At 39.6% G+C, this 18,076-nt stretch overlaps 2 protein-coding genes across 5 annotated transcripts in view; both read left to right on the top strand.

Moving 5' to 3' along the window:
• The window catches only part of LOC127453646 (KH homology domain-containing protein 4-like), a 32,366-nt gene extending 24,695 nt beyond the window's left edge, over window positions 1–7,671 (top strand). Inside the window, exons 11-14 of the mRNA XM_051720202.1 lie at window positions 37–180; window positions 1,564–1,673; window positions 5,575–5,672; window positions 7,138–7,671. Coding sequence (XP_051576162.1) covers window positions 37–180; window positions 1,564–1,673; window positions 5,575–5,672; window positions 7,138–7,367 — 582 coding nt within the window. The 3' untranslated portion in view covers window positions 7,368–7,671. The remainder of the gene's footprint in view (window positions 1–36; window positions 181–1,563; window positions 1,674–5,574; window positions 5,673–7,137) is intronic.
• Window positions 7,672–13,438: 5,767 nt separating this feature from the next.
• The window catches only part of LOC127453639 (CREB-regulated transcription coactivator 2-like), a 36,105-nt gene continuing 31,467 nt past the window's right edge, over window positions 13,439–18,076 (top strand). For 2 of the 4 annotated variants that reach the window (XM_051720184.1, XM_051720186.1), the window contains exon 1: window positions 16,673–17,125. In XM_051720184.1, the coding sequence (XP_051576144.1) occupies window positions 16,934–17,125 (192 nt within the window). In that variant the 5' untranslated portion in view covers window positions 16,673–16,933. Of the gene's footprint in view, window positions 14,275–16,672; window positions 17,126–18,076 lie in introns of those variants that run through there. The other 2 variants (XM_051720187.1, XM_051720185.1) reach the window with 2 other exon arrangements.

An 18,076-nucleotide genomic window follows, 5' to 3' on the forward strand; every position in this document is an offset into this window, starting at 1 on the left:
CTTCACAAGTTCATCTCTCTCTCTCTCTCTCTCTAGACTCTCCTACCCTCTCTGTTCCCTACCGCTGCACAGGCTCCGCCCAAAGTCACGCCCCCCGTGGCCCCACCCAACCCTCCACAGAAACGGCGCTTCACTGAGGAGGTGCCTGACGAGAAGGACAGCGGTCTTCTGGGATATCAGGTGAGCTCTCACTCACATGACATGACACTAATGACTGTCTGGTTTTACTCGCAGAGATGGGCGTCTGATGTCACGGTCCTGTCTCCATGATCTGTCAGTCATGCAGGTGTTTGTGTGCGGCACCAGGGGTCAGTGATGAGTCGTCATGAGGACCTGAGAATGTTTGACTCTGTTGTTTGTAATGAAGTGTTGAAGTAATACACATTTATGTCCATATTGTTAGTTACTGTAGGTTATTGTTTTATAGAGCTGTCAGAATTAACGTGTTAACGCATGCGATTAAAGTTTAACGCATTCATTTTTCTTAATTGCGATTAGTGCATTTACCGTTAATTCAGCATAAACACTGGTGTGAAGGGTGGAAACTTTGTAATGTGTCCACCCGGAGTCACATGCCACAGCACCAGAGCCTTTCTACAGAGCCTACAAGCCAAGCATAAAATAGCATAACGAGGGCGGAACTGTCATAACACGCTAGTGTCTTTTATTAACTCAGTAAATAAAAGAATCTCTGACCTCGCTTCCCTGTCAGAGATGAAATGATGGAGAAAAGACCTCTTAACACTATTTGATGTGCAAAACAAGCCGAGATGTGACTTGTGATAGAAATCAAGTATTTTTCAGCCTATGTAAGGCACGTTTTAATTACCACAGAAGCACGTTAAGTCTTGACTATCACCAAAACACAGAATGAGACGTTTTTGTCAGCAAGCGCTTTTCATGTGGAGTTCAGAGCGGTGCTGGACGCTGGTGTTGATGCTCTGATGCGAATCATGAACGCAGCTTCACGATTGCTGTAATAGTGTATAGTCACAGTCTACTGGCAGATTCATATTGTGGATGATGAGAGTTTAAGAGATTTAATGCGCATTGCAATGAATATGCAACATATGTGGAGACTAGTTTTCACTTAGTCAAACTCCCACTTTGACTTTATGAAACATTTAATGTTACTTGAATTGGTGATATTTTAGGTCATTTCTATCTTTATACTGTGGAAGGCTTTGTTTGGAAAATGATAATAAAGCATTATATTTCTACATATTGTTTTGTTTTCTTTCCTAAGAAGGAAATAAATGAATGTTGACAAGAAAATAATTATATATAGGGTCAAATTTCAGCACTTTCAAAATCTGTGATTAATCCCGATTAACTACAAAAAATTATGCAATAAATCGCAGTTAAAAAATGACATCACACATTTTTTTTTTTTTTTTTTGCAACGTTTTTTTTATTTTGACTTAAATTGTCCAGGTGCCTAATAGGTGTTGTTTTTTTCTTCTTTTTTAACATTAAGAATTTTAAATTTTGTCAGATTGAAGCTGTGAGCTGTGATTGTAAATGAGGGTGTGTGTTAATGCTGTTGTGTTTTTCTGCTCATAGCATGGACCCATTCATATGACTAATTTAGGTGCAGGCATGTCTGTGGGCAGCTCGGAGACGACAGGACCCCCGTCTGCTGGTTCCTCTGTGCCTGTGAGAGAGAGGGACAGGTCAGTCACTTTAACACACAAACATCAACACTACTGTGTGATGAAAAACTAGTGCAACATTTTTTGCGATGAAAACTCAAATAATTATAGTATTCTTGTGTAAGAGGTGTAGGAGTACAATTCAATGTACCGGTAAATATTGAAGTGCATTAAAACTGAATATGCAGCAAATATAAGTACACACAATAAATACACACCAAAATAGCATTTACTTAAGATGTAGAAAACATGATCAAAATCATAAAAAAAATCAAGTAAACTTTTAAAGGTTAATAAAGTTAAAATAGTAGACCTACCTAAGGTTCAATAATGATGGGTACACAATATGTTTTATTAACCCTTTAAACTCATATGGGTCCATGAGAAAAAATAAATAATTGTCAAAATATTAATAAATTCAGTCTTGACCAACACAAAACAGGTTTCGTTGGAAATCTTAGAAGTTCTACTTTATAATGCATGTAGACATTATGATCAAAGCTGAACAAGTGCTTTGAAATTTGCAGACAAATCAGAAGTGTCCTGTTTTGATCATTTATAAAAAAATAAAAATAAATTTGCACTGTACATATTATTGTAATCGATAAAAGCATCAAACTGATCAAATATCCATGTGTCATATGTCGTTGGAAAGCTCTCCAAGGGTGGAATACAACCAGCCTATTTGTTTTACTCACAGACAACAATATAGCGAATAAGTATATGTCTTTGACAGTTATGTTGGTGTTGCTTAAATGCCACATTTTCGCTTTTAACTTCACAAAAAATAAACTGAACATAAAATATCACATATCATTACTTAGAGGAGGTGATTATCTTTCAAACGAGTCCACACACAAGGTAATCAGATGCATAGATCATTAGATAATCCACATGAAGCACAACGTTACATATGGCCACCAGGAGATGGCGCCAAATACATGACACAGACTCAATGATGACTCAAATGACACAGAATGAAACTCATTCTGTGAAATCTCATTACTAAAATCATGTCTGCATGCTGTTTTTCAGCAGCTGGGAGTCTCAGAATGTATCATAATCTATATCATTAAACCATTTGAAAAGTTTTCTTTACATTGATACCAAACACTTGATCCTCCTTGTTTATTTTGTCGAGTTATAATCCTTTAATTTAAGTTATGCCACTGAAACAGGAAGTCTTTAAAAACACCCTCAGAGCTTAAAGGGTTCAGAATGAAAATGATATGGAGTAATAACAACAATTACAATAATAACAATTTTTCAAATCTTTTTTTTTTTTTTTTTTTAATAAACACATTTTATAAGGAAAGTCATTTTATAGGTGGTTGACTGCCCAATCCACATTTGAATGATGAATAAATCTGTATACTAATAAAATTCTGGTCTATGAGTCTATGAATATATATACATGTTTATAATGTGTATCTGCATAAAATAATATATGGATAAAGGGTAGGTGTAATAAGCTAAGGCTTCAGCCTACACCTTTTTACGTCAATTTGCATAAACCTATGATTATTTATTAATTTACATGTCGTTTTGAGTTGTATGACGGGAAATAAATACAAAATAAAAAATGAATCCAAATATCAGTATTCGGGAACTTGTGCAAAAGAGTGGATTTTAAGATAGACTGAATAAATTAAAACTACTATTTAAACAATATAAATCTGTGCAAAAAGGGCAGTGTGAAACTGAGGTCATGAAAGGCTGTTCTACATTATTATATGTAGATTATTTTTAAATAAAGGAAAAAGTGACAGCACACACATTTAGGAAACCTCAAACCTACCAGGGATGCAAACTACTCCTCTTTCCTCTCAAGTCACCAGGTTCCCACACATCCTGGAAAACATGAAATTTTGCAGTGCAGATTTCCAGTCATGGAAAATGAGAAAAATACCTATATGTATTGGAAAATAATTATTTGTCCTGGAAATATTCAAGAATAATAAAACTGTTTGACTGTGTGGCTAACATGTTTTTTGTTACATGTACAAAAACATGGTAATGATTGGGACTCGGGATAGGTGCCAAATATAAAAACTGGTGTAGTTTTGTCTAAGGATGCACCGATATGAAGAAAAAATAAAAAAAGGCTCATACCGATATTTTGCCCCTTACAGGATTTTTTCATCAGATCACTTTTTAACTTTACACATCTTTTCAATACCGCCATATATTCGCAAATATAGTTATAAAATGCACACAGCCACACTTCTGCAAGTATAAATATCACTGTTAGACCGAATGTTGCTATATCAATAAATATAAGCAATCTTATAAGCTACAGCCATGTGCATTAAATTATTCTCAGCTGTCTCGATATTTTACAGACTCACAATAATTGTAAAATCCTCTTTGAAACAACAATAGCAAAGGTTTAATATTAGGTTACAATTATGACCATAAAACTTCACCAAGAAAAGTCCACATCAAGTGTGCCATTTGGGACAGGGTCTTAGATGTCGGTGATACTAACTGTACATTTCCACTGGCGTGTTGTGAGCGAGCGTTTTCAGTTCATTTCTATGGAAGCCGATTGCCATGCTGGTGAGGTGGATTGTGGGATTGACAGCGGTGCAGAGCAAGCTGTTCCCTAGTGTTGTGAGCAGCAATGAGCGGATTTCTTCTGCGCCAGTGGAAACGCAGTGTAATTGTAACTCAAATGTTGTTTAGAAAACTAATCCCATCCGAATAGGGCTTAAGACAAGATTCTACACAATATTTGCTCAAAATTCACTGAAAAATATTATAAAACAGCTAAGATGTCCGCACATGCAAATAACTTTAGATGCTATTTGCACCCTAATTAAATACTAACATACAGTATCACTGCATTGTGTTTATTTAGAGTCCCACAGACACACTACACCAACCCCTAAACCTAACCCTAACCTTACAGAAATGAACCACGGTTTTACTACAGTAACCATAGTATCACCATGGAGTCGTGAGTTGGAATCCAGGGTGTGCTGAGTGACTCCAGCCAGGTCTCCTAAGCAACCAAATTGGCCCGGTTGCTAGGGAGGGTAGAGTCACATGGGGTAACCTCCTCGTGGTCGTGATTAGTGGTTCTCACTCTCAATGGGGTGTGTGGTAAGTTGTGTGTGGATCGTGGAGAGTAGCATGAGCCTCCACATGCTGTGAGTCTCCGCGGTGTCATGCACAACGAGTCACGTGATAAGATGTGCAGATTGACGTCTCAGAAGCAGAGGCAACTGAGACTTGTCCTCCACCACCCGTATTGAGTCACTACGGCACCACGAGGACCTACTAAGTAGTGGGAATTGGGCATTCCAAATTGGGAGAAAAGGGGATAAAAAGAATGGAGACAGGAAACAGGATGGGAAAAAGGCGGAATCGAACCCGTGCCGTCCTCATGAACAGAAAAGCACATCCACACGTCGTTACACTCCACACTGCCGCAGCAACACTAGAGGAACAGTTTGTCGTTAATTTCTGTTTCCACCAGACTGCTGGAGTGCAGATAGTAGCACTGTGAAGCAGGTGATATTTACACCTAATGCAGATAGTCACTCTGAAAATTGTATATGCATATTCCTTGGGTGTGTAGGTTCAATGAAATGTAATGCAAGGCAGGAAAAAGCTTGCACACATTGAACACATGTCCATTGGAAAAAAATAAATAAATCTTAAGAGTTTATTCAGAGGCCAAAATGTGCCGAAGAGCTCCGTGCATGAAAAACATTTGCACTTTTTGGCCTTCGAATATAGAAATAGAAGACATGAACTAAAAATGGACAAATCCATTCGAAGATTTTAAAACTGACATCGTGCCAAGCAGCCAAGAATCTCAAAATCACCAAATGTCTGATATTGCGTTCATAAACATATTTGATTCAGAAAAGTGCAATGTTTGACTTTACAGTCTTGATGTTGTTGATCTGTGCAGTAGACCGTTGATGCCGCCGCCTCCGAGTGTACCAGCACCAGTGAATGGAGTGAGAGCGCAGAAACCAGACGAGAGAAAACCAGTGCCAAACTCCCTGGGTAAGACACAAACCTCCACAGACTGTTACCCTGACCACAGATAAACAGACGGCTCGAGTCTGTGAACACACACGCCCGTGATGACAACACCTTTATTAGAAATCATGCTAATTACATTGTGCATGCAGAAATGAACCAGCACTGGACACTTCATTAGTATTCATTTAAAGCTGCAGTGTGTCATCTGCACCAGCAGAAGCACTGAATAATCATTAGCTGCTTTTCCACCATCGGGCCGAACAGTTCTCGTCGCAAAACCATTCCGTGCCAATCTGGAGCAGTTGGCATGGTTACAGTTTATTTTTCCACTGCGGTGAAATCAGGAAAATGTCCGTAACAGACTCATCTGTGGGTACGGTTTGAAAGGTAAATATCAGAGCGAGTGTGCTGTGATGTTCCTGTTTTTAAGACTGCTTTTCCCCCTGGTTTTACTCTGTTAAGACTAGCTAAAAAGGACAAAGTATTATGTGAAAAGTGTATGAGAATATTTTGATATATTTTGAGTTTTAACGAGCTCGTAATCTGCTTCCCTGACGAAAAAGTTGTGTAAACATTAAATGTTGGCTACAATACTAATCATCATCATTTTTTTTTTTATTAACTTTTATTAACTTCAGCAAATATTAACAAACTTGGCAAGCTAGAAACAACTAAAAGCACCATAAATTAACTTGGTGTAGATCGCCACATACTAAAGCCGTTCAGCCAGCACGGTTGAGTACGGATAGCTAACCGTGCCGAGAACTCTGGGTCAAGAACGGTTTATAATCGTGCCGTGCTGAACCGTGCTCTAGTGGAAATGCTACTGTAACCGGTCCATCCTGTGCTCAGAACCGTTCAGCCCCATAGTGGAAAAGCGGCTATTGTTTTTGTACAAACCGTTCTGCCCTGCCCATTATCTGCCATTGGTTGTACAGTTAGTCCCGCCCCAAACTCACGCCATTGGCTGAGTCGGCTAGTGGCGCGGGAATGACACGCTGCAGCTGTAAATGACATGTTTGCGTCCAGTTGAGCTTCTCTGCCAGTCATTAATTAACAGTCAGAATGAGAAGGCTCCTCCCCCTGTGTGGTTGATATCATCAGCCTGCTGTCGTCCCTATCTGATGACATCATCAGATCGACCGTACGTCTGTCCTGTCGTTTAACCATCGCACTAATGTCTCTCTCTTTTGTGTTTTGTGTTCTCTCTCTTTCTCTGTGTTTTTTCTCTCTTTTTCATGTTCCCTCGGGGGGATGCTGGATCTGCGGGGGCGGGGCGACCCTTCTGTTCTGCCTCCTGATTGGATGGTTGTAAACATCGCCCCCCACTGACCGCCCAATGACATCCGGTTGTCATTCATCGTACACCTTTGATGTTTGATTAACTTCCTGTTTCTCTCTGTCAACATTCCTTCAACATTCCCGTTTGGTTGTGTTGTTTTTCTCTCTCTGTCTCTCTCTCGTTTGTTTCTCATCTCTCCATCAGAGCCACAGGTGAAGCGCGTGAAGACGGGGCTGGTGGCGTATTCCGGCGATTCCTCCGATGAAGACGATGATCACTGTCCCTCGAGAGTAGGCGGGGCAGGTAATACGGGCATAGGTGGCTCATCCGCGGGCTGGACGCTTGGGATGTATCGCTGCCCGTTATCCCCTCCTCCCCGCCACAAAACACAAACACAACAGCAGCAGCCAATGCCATTCTGGATGGCACCTTGACACAAACACACACACACAGGTATACATCATGCCTCTCTGTCGCTATAGGAACGGGCTCGTCCTGTCTTAAAGACTCTTGTGAGCGGATTGTTGGTGAGATGAAACTGCGGAGATGAAAGCGAGTCTCTCTCCACTGAACACCAGTATATATGTCCATATAATGGCACTCATCACTTTAAAAAGGCTGGTCTAGTCTCAACTCAAACAGCTCAAAGTAGTTTAGTTTCTGTTGATCAGGTTTATTAGCAATGTTTTTTTTCCTTCTGTGAGCTTCTCTCTTGAGAAATAAAACAAACTGCATTTACTGGATTGTTTGTCTCTTTGACTGAACTGAAAACACACCTTATATGCTCAAGAACTCAATAATTCAGATGTTTTACCTTTTTTAATATGGGTTCCCACGCATCCTGGAAAACCTGGAATTTTGTAATGCAGTTTTCCAGTCGTGGAAAATTCGAAAAATACTGACTGTGTTAACGTCTACAAAAACATGGTAACTGTCCGACACATACTTACTCTGCTCCGACAAAATAGTTTAAGTGTTGATATAATACAAAATATGATTTTTTCATTGCAACATTGCTGATGTGCATTTCAAACTGTTCTGAGACCAGTGCAGACAGACAGCACACTGGAGGTTAAGTCATTCACTAAATAGGGAGCAAGGGAGCATCCTATAGCTCTCTATGCAGTTAAGTGCATTCACTCCTAAAATCTGATCAAAAGTTCAGTTTCAGGCTGCAGATGATGTTTGGATCACTCAACATGTTTGACAGACATGTGACAATGATAATCAGTACATAGATTCAGAATTTATAATGTATCATTTTATTTTAACATGATTGACAGTGATTGGATGATGCTGCACATTACTTTGAATCAGAATTAATTATGATAATTTCTGATGTAATGTCTGTAACGTCTCAAAAACATGAATAATCAACACTCCTGGAAACATAATAAACTATTTGATGAACAAAATCAGACTTTCTATAGCTTGATATTATTTAAAAATTCACAACTTAGTCTCGCTGTCCACATATGAGGACATACATTTATAGGAAAACTATTTGCTCTAAAAAACAAAAAAAACCATTTATTTTCTCACCCTCATGTCATCCCAGATGTGTATGACTTTCTTTCTTCTGCAGAACACAAATGAAAATTTTTAGAAGAATATTTCAGCTCTGTAGATCCATATAATGCAAGTGAAGGTGACCAGAACTTTGAAGCTCCAAAAAGCACATAAACGCAGCATAAAATGCAGTGGTTTTATCCATGTCTTCAGAAGTCATATGATAGGTGTGGCTGAGAAACATCAATATTTAAGTCCTTTACTATAAATCTCTCACTTTATTCTTTCGTTTTTGCCAATGTGCATTCTTTGTGCATATCGCCACCTACTGGGCAGAGAGGAGTATTTATAGTAAAAATGTTTCAGCAAAGAAGAAACCGCACGTGAATAAGAATCCAGAGGAATAATTATGGTGAGTGTGTTTGATCGTTGCTCTTTCTTTAAGTGGCACTTTTTCTTTATATGTTGGTTATTTAGAAAACTACAGACACCATTTGTTGTTGTAAGTTCTCTGCATTCCTCAATCTTTAAATCGAGTTTCACGGTTCTGGAGTAAACCGGAGGGGGGGGGGGGGGTTGTACTTGCTTGTTTTGAGTATTAGTGGGGTAACATCCACCTCATCCCTCCTGGAATCTACGCCCCTGCTCTTACCTGGTTTGGATATTTTGTGTTATTGCCCTGATCTCTCTATATATACTACACTGAGTGCTTTCTTTGTTTGCCTTGAATTTAAATGTTAGTTGTTTAAAAAAAAGCTTTCTTTGTTCTTTTTATGATCATAATTGGGATCTCGAAATATAGTGCAGTATAAGAGCCGTTGGTCGACAGTGTGGCCTACTGATGGCCAAGTATTAAATGTTAATTAAAACATTAGTGGATATAAAATGTTGAATTTTAATGAATTACCCAAGCATTGTTGGACTGCTTTATTTGAAAGGGCTGAGGAGATGAGGATCAATGATAATATTGTGGCATTTTGTAACTGTGCATCAGTTTTTCTTTTAAATTTAAGAAGTAAGTTCATTGTCTGTTTTATTCACATTTGTGTATTTTCTCATACAGTTCTACGTTGAGAGCATTTTTCATGCAGTGTACTGTAGGTACTGAAAGTCAGCTGCTAGATCTGTACCCTGAGTGTTTCTGCACTCTTGATACAACAGGTGCGTTGAAAACTCATCTGCACAGGGACCACGATCATCTTTCTTCCAGACCGTCCTGTTGGTGTGGATGCTGCTGCACTGGAGCATGAAAGTGACCAGATTGAGCTTGAAGTCAAGAAAAGGAACATGGATTTGATAACAGAGCTGCTCGGCTTGTAGGCCAAAAAACCCTGAAGAGAATTCTCCATGGGTTCCCTCCGGATCTGAGTTTTTAACATTTTTGAACTTGTGTAAAATAAGGTCTGTGGCAGAGATGGGTAGAGTAGCTACTCTACATTTGCTCAAGTAAAAGTATTATTACTTAAGTACAAGTACTTACTCAAGTACAAGTAATAATGTTAAAAATGACTCGAGTAAGAGTAAGAAAGTATCCAATAAAAATAATACTCAAGTATTGAGTAACTAGTTACTTTCACATATAATGTAATGGATGATTACTGTCCTATATTCCAGTACATGATACACATTTAACATGCATTACAGAATGATTAATAATAAAATTAATATTATTGTTAATAACGGGAATTGTCATCATTCACCACCATGTTGTTCCAAACCCATATGACTTCTTTCTTCCATGCATCAAATTAAAGGGACAGTTCAACAAAAAATGTAAATGCTCATTTTTCACCCTCATGCCATCTCAGATGTGTTTGACTTTCTTTCTTCTGCAGAACACAAATGAAGATTTTTAGAAGAATATTTCAGCTCTGTTGGTGCATACAATGCAACTGAATGGCGACCAGAACTGTGAAGCTCCAAAAAGCACATAAAGGCAGCATAAAAGTAATCCATGTGACTCCATTGATTTTCAGAAGCAATATGATAGGTGTGTGTGAGAAACAGATCAATGTCTATAACTGTATCATATATAAACTCCTCTTTTTTTTTTTTTACTATTAATTCTCCTCCCTGCCCAGTAGGTGGTGATACACTATATTGCCAAAAGTATTCGCTCATCTGCCTTTAGACGCATATGAACTTAAGTGATATCCCATTATTAATCCATAGGGTTTAATATGATGTCGGCCCACCCTTTGCAGCTATAACAGCTTCAACTCTTCTGGGAAGGCTTTCCACAAGGTTTAGGAGTGTGTTTATGGGAATTTTTGACCATTCTTCCAGAAGCGCATTTGTGAGGTCAGACACTGATGTTGGACGAGAAGGCCTGGCTCACAGTCTTCGCTCTAATTCATTCCAAAGGTGCTCTATCGGGTTGAGGTCAGGACTCTGTGCAGGCCAGTCAAGTTCTTCCACACCAAACTCACTCATCCATGTCTTTATGGACCTTGCTTTGTGCACTGGTGCGCAGTCATGTTGGAACAGGAAGGGGCCATCCCCAAACTGTTCCCACAAAGTTGGGAGCATGGAATCCTCCAAAATCTCTTGGGATGCTGAAGCATTCAGAGTTCCTTTCACTGGAACTAAGGGGCCAAGCCCAGCTCCTGAAAAACAACCCCACACCATAATCCCCCCTCCACCAAACTTCACAGTTGGCACAATACAGTCAGACAAGTACCGTTCTCCTGGCAACCGCCAAACCCAGACTCGTCCATCAGATTGCCAGATGGAGAAGCGTGATTCCTCACTCCAGAGAACGCGTCTCCACTGCTCTAGAGTCCAGTGGCGGCGTGCTTTACACCACTGCATCCGACGCTTTGCATTGCACTTGGTGATGTATGGCTTGGATGCAGCTGCTCGGCCATGGAAACCCATTCCATGAAGCTCTCTACGCACTGTTCTTGAGCTAATCTGAAGGCCACATGAACTTTGGAGGTCTGTAGCGATTGACTCTGCAGAAAGTTGGCGACCTCTGCGCACTATGCGCCTCAGCATCCGCTGACCCCACTCTGTCATTTTACGTGGCCTACCACTTCGTGGCTGAGTCCCTGTCATTCCCAATCGCTTCCACTTTGTTATAATACCACTGACAGTTGACTGTGGAATATTTAGTAGCGAGGAAATTTCACGACTGGACTTGTTGCACAGGTGGCATCCTATCACAGTACCACGCTGGAATTCACTGAGCTCCTGAGAGCGGCCCATTCTTTCACAAATGTTTGTAGAAGCAGTCTGCATGCCTAGGTGCTTCATTTTATACACCTGTGGCCATGGAAGTGATTGGAACACCTGAATTCAATTATTTGGATGGGTGAGCGAATATTTTTGGCAATATAGTGTATGCACAAAGCATTCAATCACCAAAAACACATTTATATTTATTCATTTGGCAGACGCTTTAATCCAAAATGGCTTACAAAAGAGGAACACATAAGGGAATCATCTTAAGGAGACAGTGGTATGAAAAGTGCTGTATTACAAAGTTTCACTAGCATCAGAATAGCATTTAAAACAGAATAATGTGCAACAAGGACATTTTTTATTTTTTTAATAAAAGGTTAAGTGCTCATGGAAAAGATGTGTTTTTAGTCGTTTTTTGAAGACAGAAAGTGAGTCAGCTTCACGGATGGAGTTGGGAAGGTCGTTCCACCAACATGGTATGATGAAGCCGAAAGTCCAGGAAAGTGTTTTGGTGCCTCTTTGTGTTGTTACAACAAGGCGACGTTTCTTAGCCGGCCGCAGGCTTCTAGTGGGCACGTAGCTCTGCAGAAATGATTTTAGGTATGCTGGAGCAGACCCAGTGACTGTTCTGTATGCCAGCATCAGAGCCTTGAATTTGATACGTGCATCAACCAGCAGCCAGTGAAGAGAGACAAGGAGTGGTGTAACATGTGCTCTCTTTGATTCATTAAAGACCAGACATGCTGCTGCATTCTGGATCATTTGCAGGGGTCTAATTGCACATGCAGGGAGGCCTGCGATGAGAGCGTTACAGTAGTCCAGTCTAGAGATGACAAGTGACTTAAGAAGTTGTGTGGCATGTTCAGAAAGGTGGAAGGTGGAAGGGTCTTATCTTCCTGATATTGTAGAGTCTACATGATCGTGCTGTCTTTGAGATGTGGTCTGTGAAATTTAGTTGGTTATCGATGGTTACCCCTAGATTTCAAGAAGAAGAACACAAGAAGAAGAATGTGAGAGTGGAGATTTAAATATTGATCTGTTTCTCACCCACACTTATCATATCCCTTCTGAAGACATGCATTAATCCAGTGACATTTGAAATCCTTTTATGCTGCCTTTATGTGCTTTCTGAGCTTCAAAGTTCTGGCACCCATTCACTTGCATTCCAGTATAAACTAACAGAGCTGAGATATTCTTCTAACAATCTTTGTGTTCAGCAGAAGAAGTAAAAACAAACATCTGTGATGGCATGAGGGTGAGTAAATGATGCGAGAATTTTCAATTTTTGAAAAATTATTCCTATAAGTTAGACAGAATGCTAACCTTAATCATCATTTAATTTCACTGCATATTCAGCGCTTGCTGCTGTAGTGTTGAACGCAACTCGAGTGACAGCGTGCAGCTGTGAAGTTCTGCTGGCGTAAGAGTCCCATTCAAAAATCTCAATTAATTACACATTTATTAACACTTATTCAATTAAAACCAGTAATGTAACGACAGGAACGCTACCCATTGTAACAAAGTAAAAGTACATTTTTTTCCACCATAAAAAATATACTCATAAAAGTATATTTTTTCCAAACAGTTACTCAAGTAAATGTAATGGAGTAAATGTAGTGTGTTACTACCCACCTCTGATCTGTGGTAAACATTACTCAACAATACACGGACATTTTGTTCTACAACATAAATTACCGTCACACCTTAAACGTGAATTTTGAAGCCGTATTGAATTACACACTTTTTTTTTTTTTAAACACACGGCGGATTCAAAATTCACATTTAAGCTATGACGGTGTGTAATTTATGTTGCAAAACAAAACGTCCATGTTTACCACAGACCTTATTTTACTCATAAGTTGAAAAACCCTATTATAAAAACACATAGGATAAAATATTAACTACATCAGATGTTTCATATAAGAAAAGCAAAGGAATTCATTCATTCATTCCACATTTTCTTTTTCTCCCAATTTGGAATGCCCAATTCCCACTACTTAGTAGGTCCTCGTGGTGGCGCGGTTACTCACCTCAATCCGGATGGTGGAGGACAAGTCTCAGTTGCCTCCGCTTCTGAGACCGTCAATCCGTGCATCTTATCACGTGACTCGTTGTGCATGACACCGCGGAGACTCACAGCATGTGGAGGCTCATGCTATTCTCCACGATCCACACACAACTTACCACACGCCCCATTGAGAGCAAGAACCACTAATCGCGACCACGAGGAGGTTACCCCATGTGACTCTACCCTCCCTAGCAACCAGACCAATTTGGTTGCTTAGGAGATCTGGCTGGAGTCACTCAGCACGCCCTGGATTCGAACTCGCGACTCCAGGGGTGATAGTTAGCGTCAATACTCGCTGAGATACCCAGACCCCCCACATTTGTAATTTTTTTTGTCACCTTTGGTGGCATTTTTGCCCTGAGCCACCATTAATTTCTGAGCTTTTGCCCATCCCTAATATATTTAAATGCATGAGACTTTGCTAGGATTTGTGAGGAATCATATAGAAGTCAATGATGATTGAAATGATTTATTTTCTTCTTCTCCAGACAACAGACATCCTATCTCATAGATTCACTACAGCTCTACAGGGACTCCCCTTGTACCTCAGGGACCGTGAAGAAACATCAAACACCTGTCTGGTGAGTTTTTAACTTTATTTTGAAAGCCCTTTAATGCTTGTTAATTTAGGAAATCTATAAATGACTACAAACACACGGGTTAGTTTATTGAAAGACATCAACCTCTTCTATGTATTTTTGTAATGTTTCTTCTTTTTTGTCTACAAAATGCGTTTACATGTTTGAAAGTTCATGCCAGTTGTTCATTGATCACTTTTCTTCACTGACATGATTTCCATTTTCCTTGAGTGTTTAAGATGGGTAAACTTCAGGTTAGCACACAATGTCAGGCCATGATTTGTTTGCATGAGTGTATTTGAGTTTTGATTTTATATTTACAGAACCATGCACAATAATTTCTCATTAAATTATATAATTATTAGGACACAAATTTAGGGAGGGAGGAGGGATGCGCTGTCACAGAGTCCTCGCCACTGCCATCTGCCAGGGGAGCAGCCGCGGCCGTCTGCCTGGGGACGGAGGAACCGCTGCCATCCACCAAAGTAGGGGAGGAGCGGTTCTGTCCGCCAGAGGGCGGAGGAGCTGTTGAGGACCGGGCAATAGTGTGTGTGTGTGTGTGTGTGTGTGTGTGTGTGAGAGTTGTGTGTATGTGTGTATTATGTGTGTGTGAGAGTTGTGTGTATGTGTGTGTGTATTATGTGTGTGTGTGTGAGAGAGTTGTGTGTGTGTATTATGTGTGTGTGTGTGTATTATGTGTGTGAGTGTGTGTATATTATGTGTGGGTGTAATATGTGTGTATTATGTGTGTGAGTGTGTGTGCAATATATGTGTTTGTGTGTATTGTGTGTATGTGTGTTTGTAAAATGCGTGTGTATTATGTATGTGTGTATTATGTGTGTGAGTATGTGTATAATGTGCGTGTAATATGTGTGTGTGTAATATGTGTGTATTAAGTTTGTGTGTGTAATATGTGTATTATGTGTGTGTATAATGTGTGTGTAATATGTGTGTATTATGTGTGTGTGTAATATGTGTGTATTACGTGTGTGTAATATGTGTGTGTATGTGTGCATGTATTATGTGTGTGTGAGTGTTGTGTGTGTGTATTATGTGTATGTGTGTATATTGTGTGTGTGAGAGTTGTGTGTATGTGTGTGTATTATGTGTGTGTGAGAGAGAGTTGTGTGTATGTGTGTATCTATTATGTGAATGTGTGTATATTGTGTGTGTGTGAGTGTAATATGTGTATGTATTACGTGTGTGAGTGTGTGTATATTATGTGTGGGTGTAATATGTGTGTGTATTACGTGTGTGAGTGTGTGTGCAATATATGTGTTTGTGTGTATTGTGTGTGTGTGTGTTTGCAAAATGTGTGTGTATTATGTGTGTGTAATATGTGTGTATTATGTGTGTGAGTGTCTGTATAATGTAGGTGTAATGTGTGTATTATGTGTGTGTGTGTAAAATGTGTGTATTAAGTGTGTGTATAATATATGTGTATTATGTGTGTGTATAATGTGTGTGTAATATGTGTGTATTATGTGTGTGTGTAATGTATTAAGTGTGTGTGTAATATGTGTGTATTATGTGTGTGTATAATATGTGTGTGAGTGTGTGTATAATGTGTGTAATATGTGTGTATTAAATGTGTGTGTAATATGTGTGTATTATGTGTGTGAGTGTGTGTATAATGTGTGTGTAATATGTGTGTATTATGTGTGTGTGTAATATGTGTGTGTATGTGTGCATGTATTGTGTGAGTGTTGCGCGTGTGTGTTATGTGTATGTGTGTATATTGTGTGTGTGAGAGTTGTGTTATGTGTGCATATGTGTGAGAGTCGTGCATATGAATTATGTGTGTGTGTGTGAGAGTTGTGTGTATGTGTGTGTGTATTATGTGTGTGTGTATATATTGTGTGTGTGTGTGTGTATTATGTGTGTGTGAGAGAGTTGTGTGTATTTGTATATTGTGTGTGTGTGTGTGTTTGTATTATGTGTGTTTGTATTATGTGCGTGTGTATTATGTGTATGTGTGTATATTGTGTGTGTGAGAGTTGTGTTATGTGTGCATATGTGTGAGAGAGTTGTGTGTATGTGTGTGTGTATTATGTTTGTGTGTATATTGTGTGTGTGTGTGTGTATTGTGTGTGTGAGAGAGTTGTGTGTATTTGTATATTGTGTATGTGTATTATGTGTGTGTGAGTGTTGTGTGTGTGTATAATGTGTATGTGTGTATATTGTGTGTGTGAGAGTTGTGTTATGTGTGCATGTGTGTGAGAGTTGTGCATATGTGTGTGCATTATGTGTGTGTGTGAGAGTTGTGCATATGTGTGTGCATTATGTGTGTGTGTGAGAGTTGTGTGTATGTGTATTATGTGAATGTGTGTATATTGTGTGTGTGTATGTGTGTGTATTATGTGAATGTGTGTATATGTGTGTGTGTGTGTGTGTGTGTGTGTGTGTATTATGTGTGTGAGTGTGTGTGTATTATGAGTGGGTGTAATATGTGTGCGTATTATGTGTGTGTGTGTGTGTGCAATATATGTGTTTGTGTGTATTTTATGTGTGTGTGTAATATGTGTGTATTATGTGTGTGTGATATTTGTGTGTATGTGTGTAAGTCTCGCTCGTGCCCCTAGAGGGCTCAGCTGTCTGTCTCTCTCTCAGAATGTGTCTGTCGGTTCTTCGGGTCTGTATGTGAGTTCGGGATCTCCTCATCATGTCCTCCGTGGGTGATGCAGGAGCGTGCGGACCTGGACCGACACCGGGACCGAATAACGGCGGTTCAGGTCCGGCGTGCGGCGCGTCCAACCCGCGAAAGTTCAGTGAGAAGATCGCGCTGCACACGCAGAGACAGGCGGAGGAGACGGCGGCGTTTCAGGAGGTCATGATGGACCTCACCTCCACACGGGTAACACACACACACACACACACACTGATCACACACGGGAACGGGATGCGGGTCCGAGTTTCCCGCGGAAAAATGTCAAATCTGTGTTTTTCTCTCGGTCGCGGGAGCGCGCACGGCGCTGGCGGCCGGTGGGCGGCGGGAGCGCGCGCGAGTAGGTAGTTAGCATGTTGGCTAACGGAAGCTAACGTAATAAACTTTGGTTTTATGAAAACCGAATCAAGTAAAGAGATTAAAGTAACTGTAAAGAATTGGCAGATGTTAATAGAGCCCTTATGATGGGTAACATTAATAAAAGTGTTTTACATGTTTGTGTGAGTTTGATGAGACTGACAGGAAACGATTAGCGGATTAGCATGAATCCTCTCGCATATTAAACTCATACTTTATATCAATATTCATTTAAATATCACTCTAATATCACTGTATCGACACAATACTAGTATTGTGTGCAGTCACGGTTGTATCTGCTCGGTTAACGGCTGTTTTATAGATAATATGTTGTTTTATGAAAGTTTTGATTGACTTTATCTGATGGCAATTACCAGAGATGTACTATGTTTTTTAGTTAAGTACCATGTTTAGTTTATATTCCTCACACGAAGCCAAAATGTGGGTGTCACCGTCAGCCATTCTCATATGTACATTCTTATTTAATAAAGAGGCTTGTCATCTAAATAAGCTCAAAGTCTGAAAATATACACGTTTTTAAAGGAATATTTCGGATTCAATACAAGTTAACACTCTGAGGGTGTTTTTAAACACTTCCTGTTTCAGTGGCATACCTTTTGGCTTATAACTTGACAAAAAACCCACACACACAAGGAGGGTCAAGTGTTTGGTATCATTGTAAAGAGAACTATAATGATATAGATTATGATACATTCTGAGACTCAGCTTAAGAAACTGCTGAAAAAAAAATTGAGGCAAAATATTACTTTTTTTCTTATATTT

The sequence above is a fragment of the Myxocyprinus asiaticus genome, chromosome 16 (assembly GCF_019703515.2).
Source record: "Myxocyprinus asiaticus isolate MX2 ecotype Aquarium Trade chromosome 16, UBuf_Myxa_2, whole genome shotgun sequence".
In the NCBI taxonomy this organism is placed as follows: domain Eukaryota; kingdom Metazoa; phylum Chordata; class Actinopteri; order Cypriniformes; family Catostomidae; genus Myxocyprinus; species Myxocyprinus asiaticus.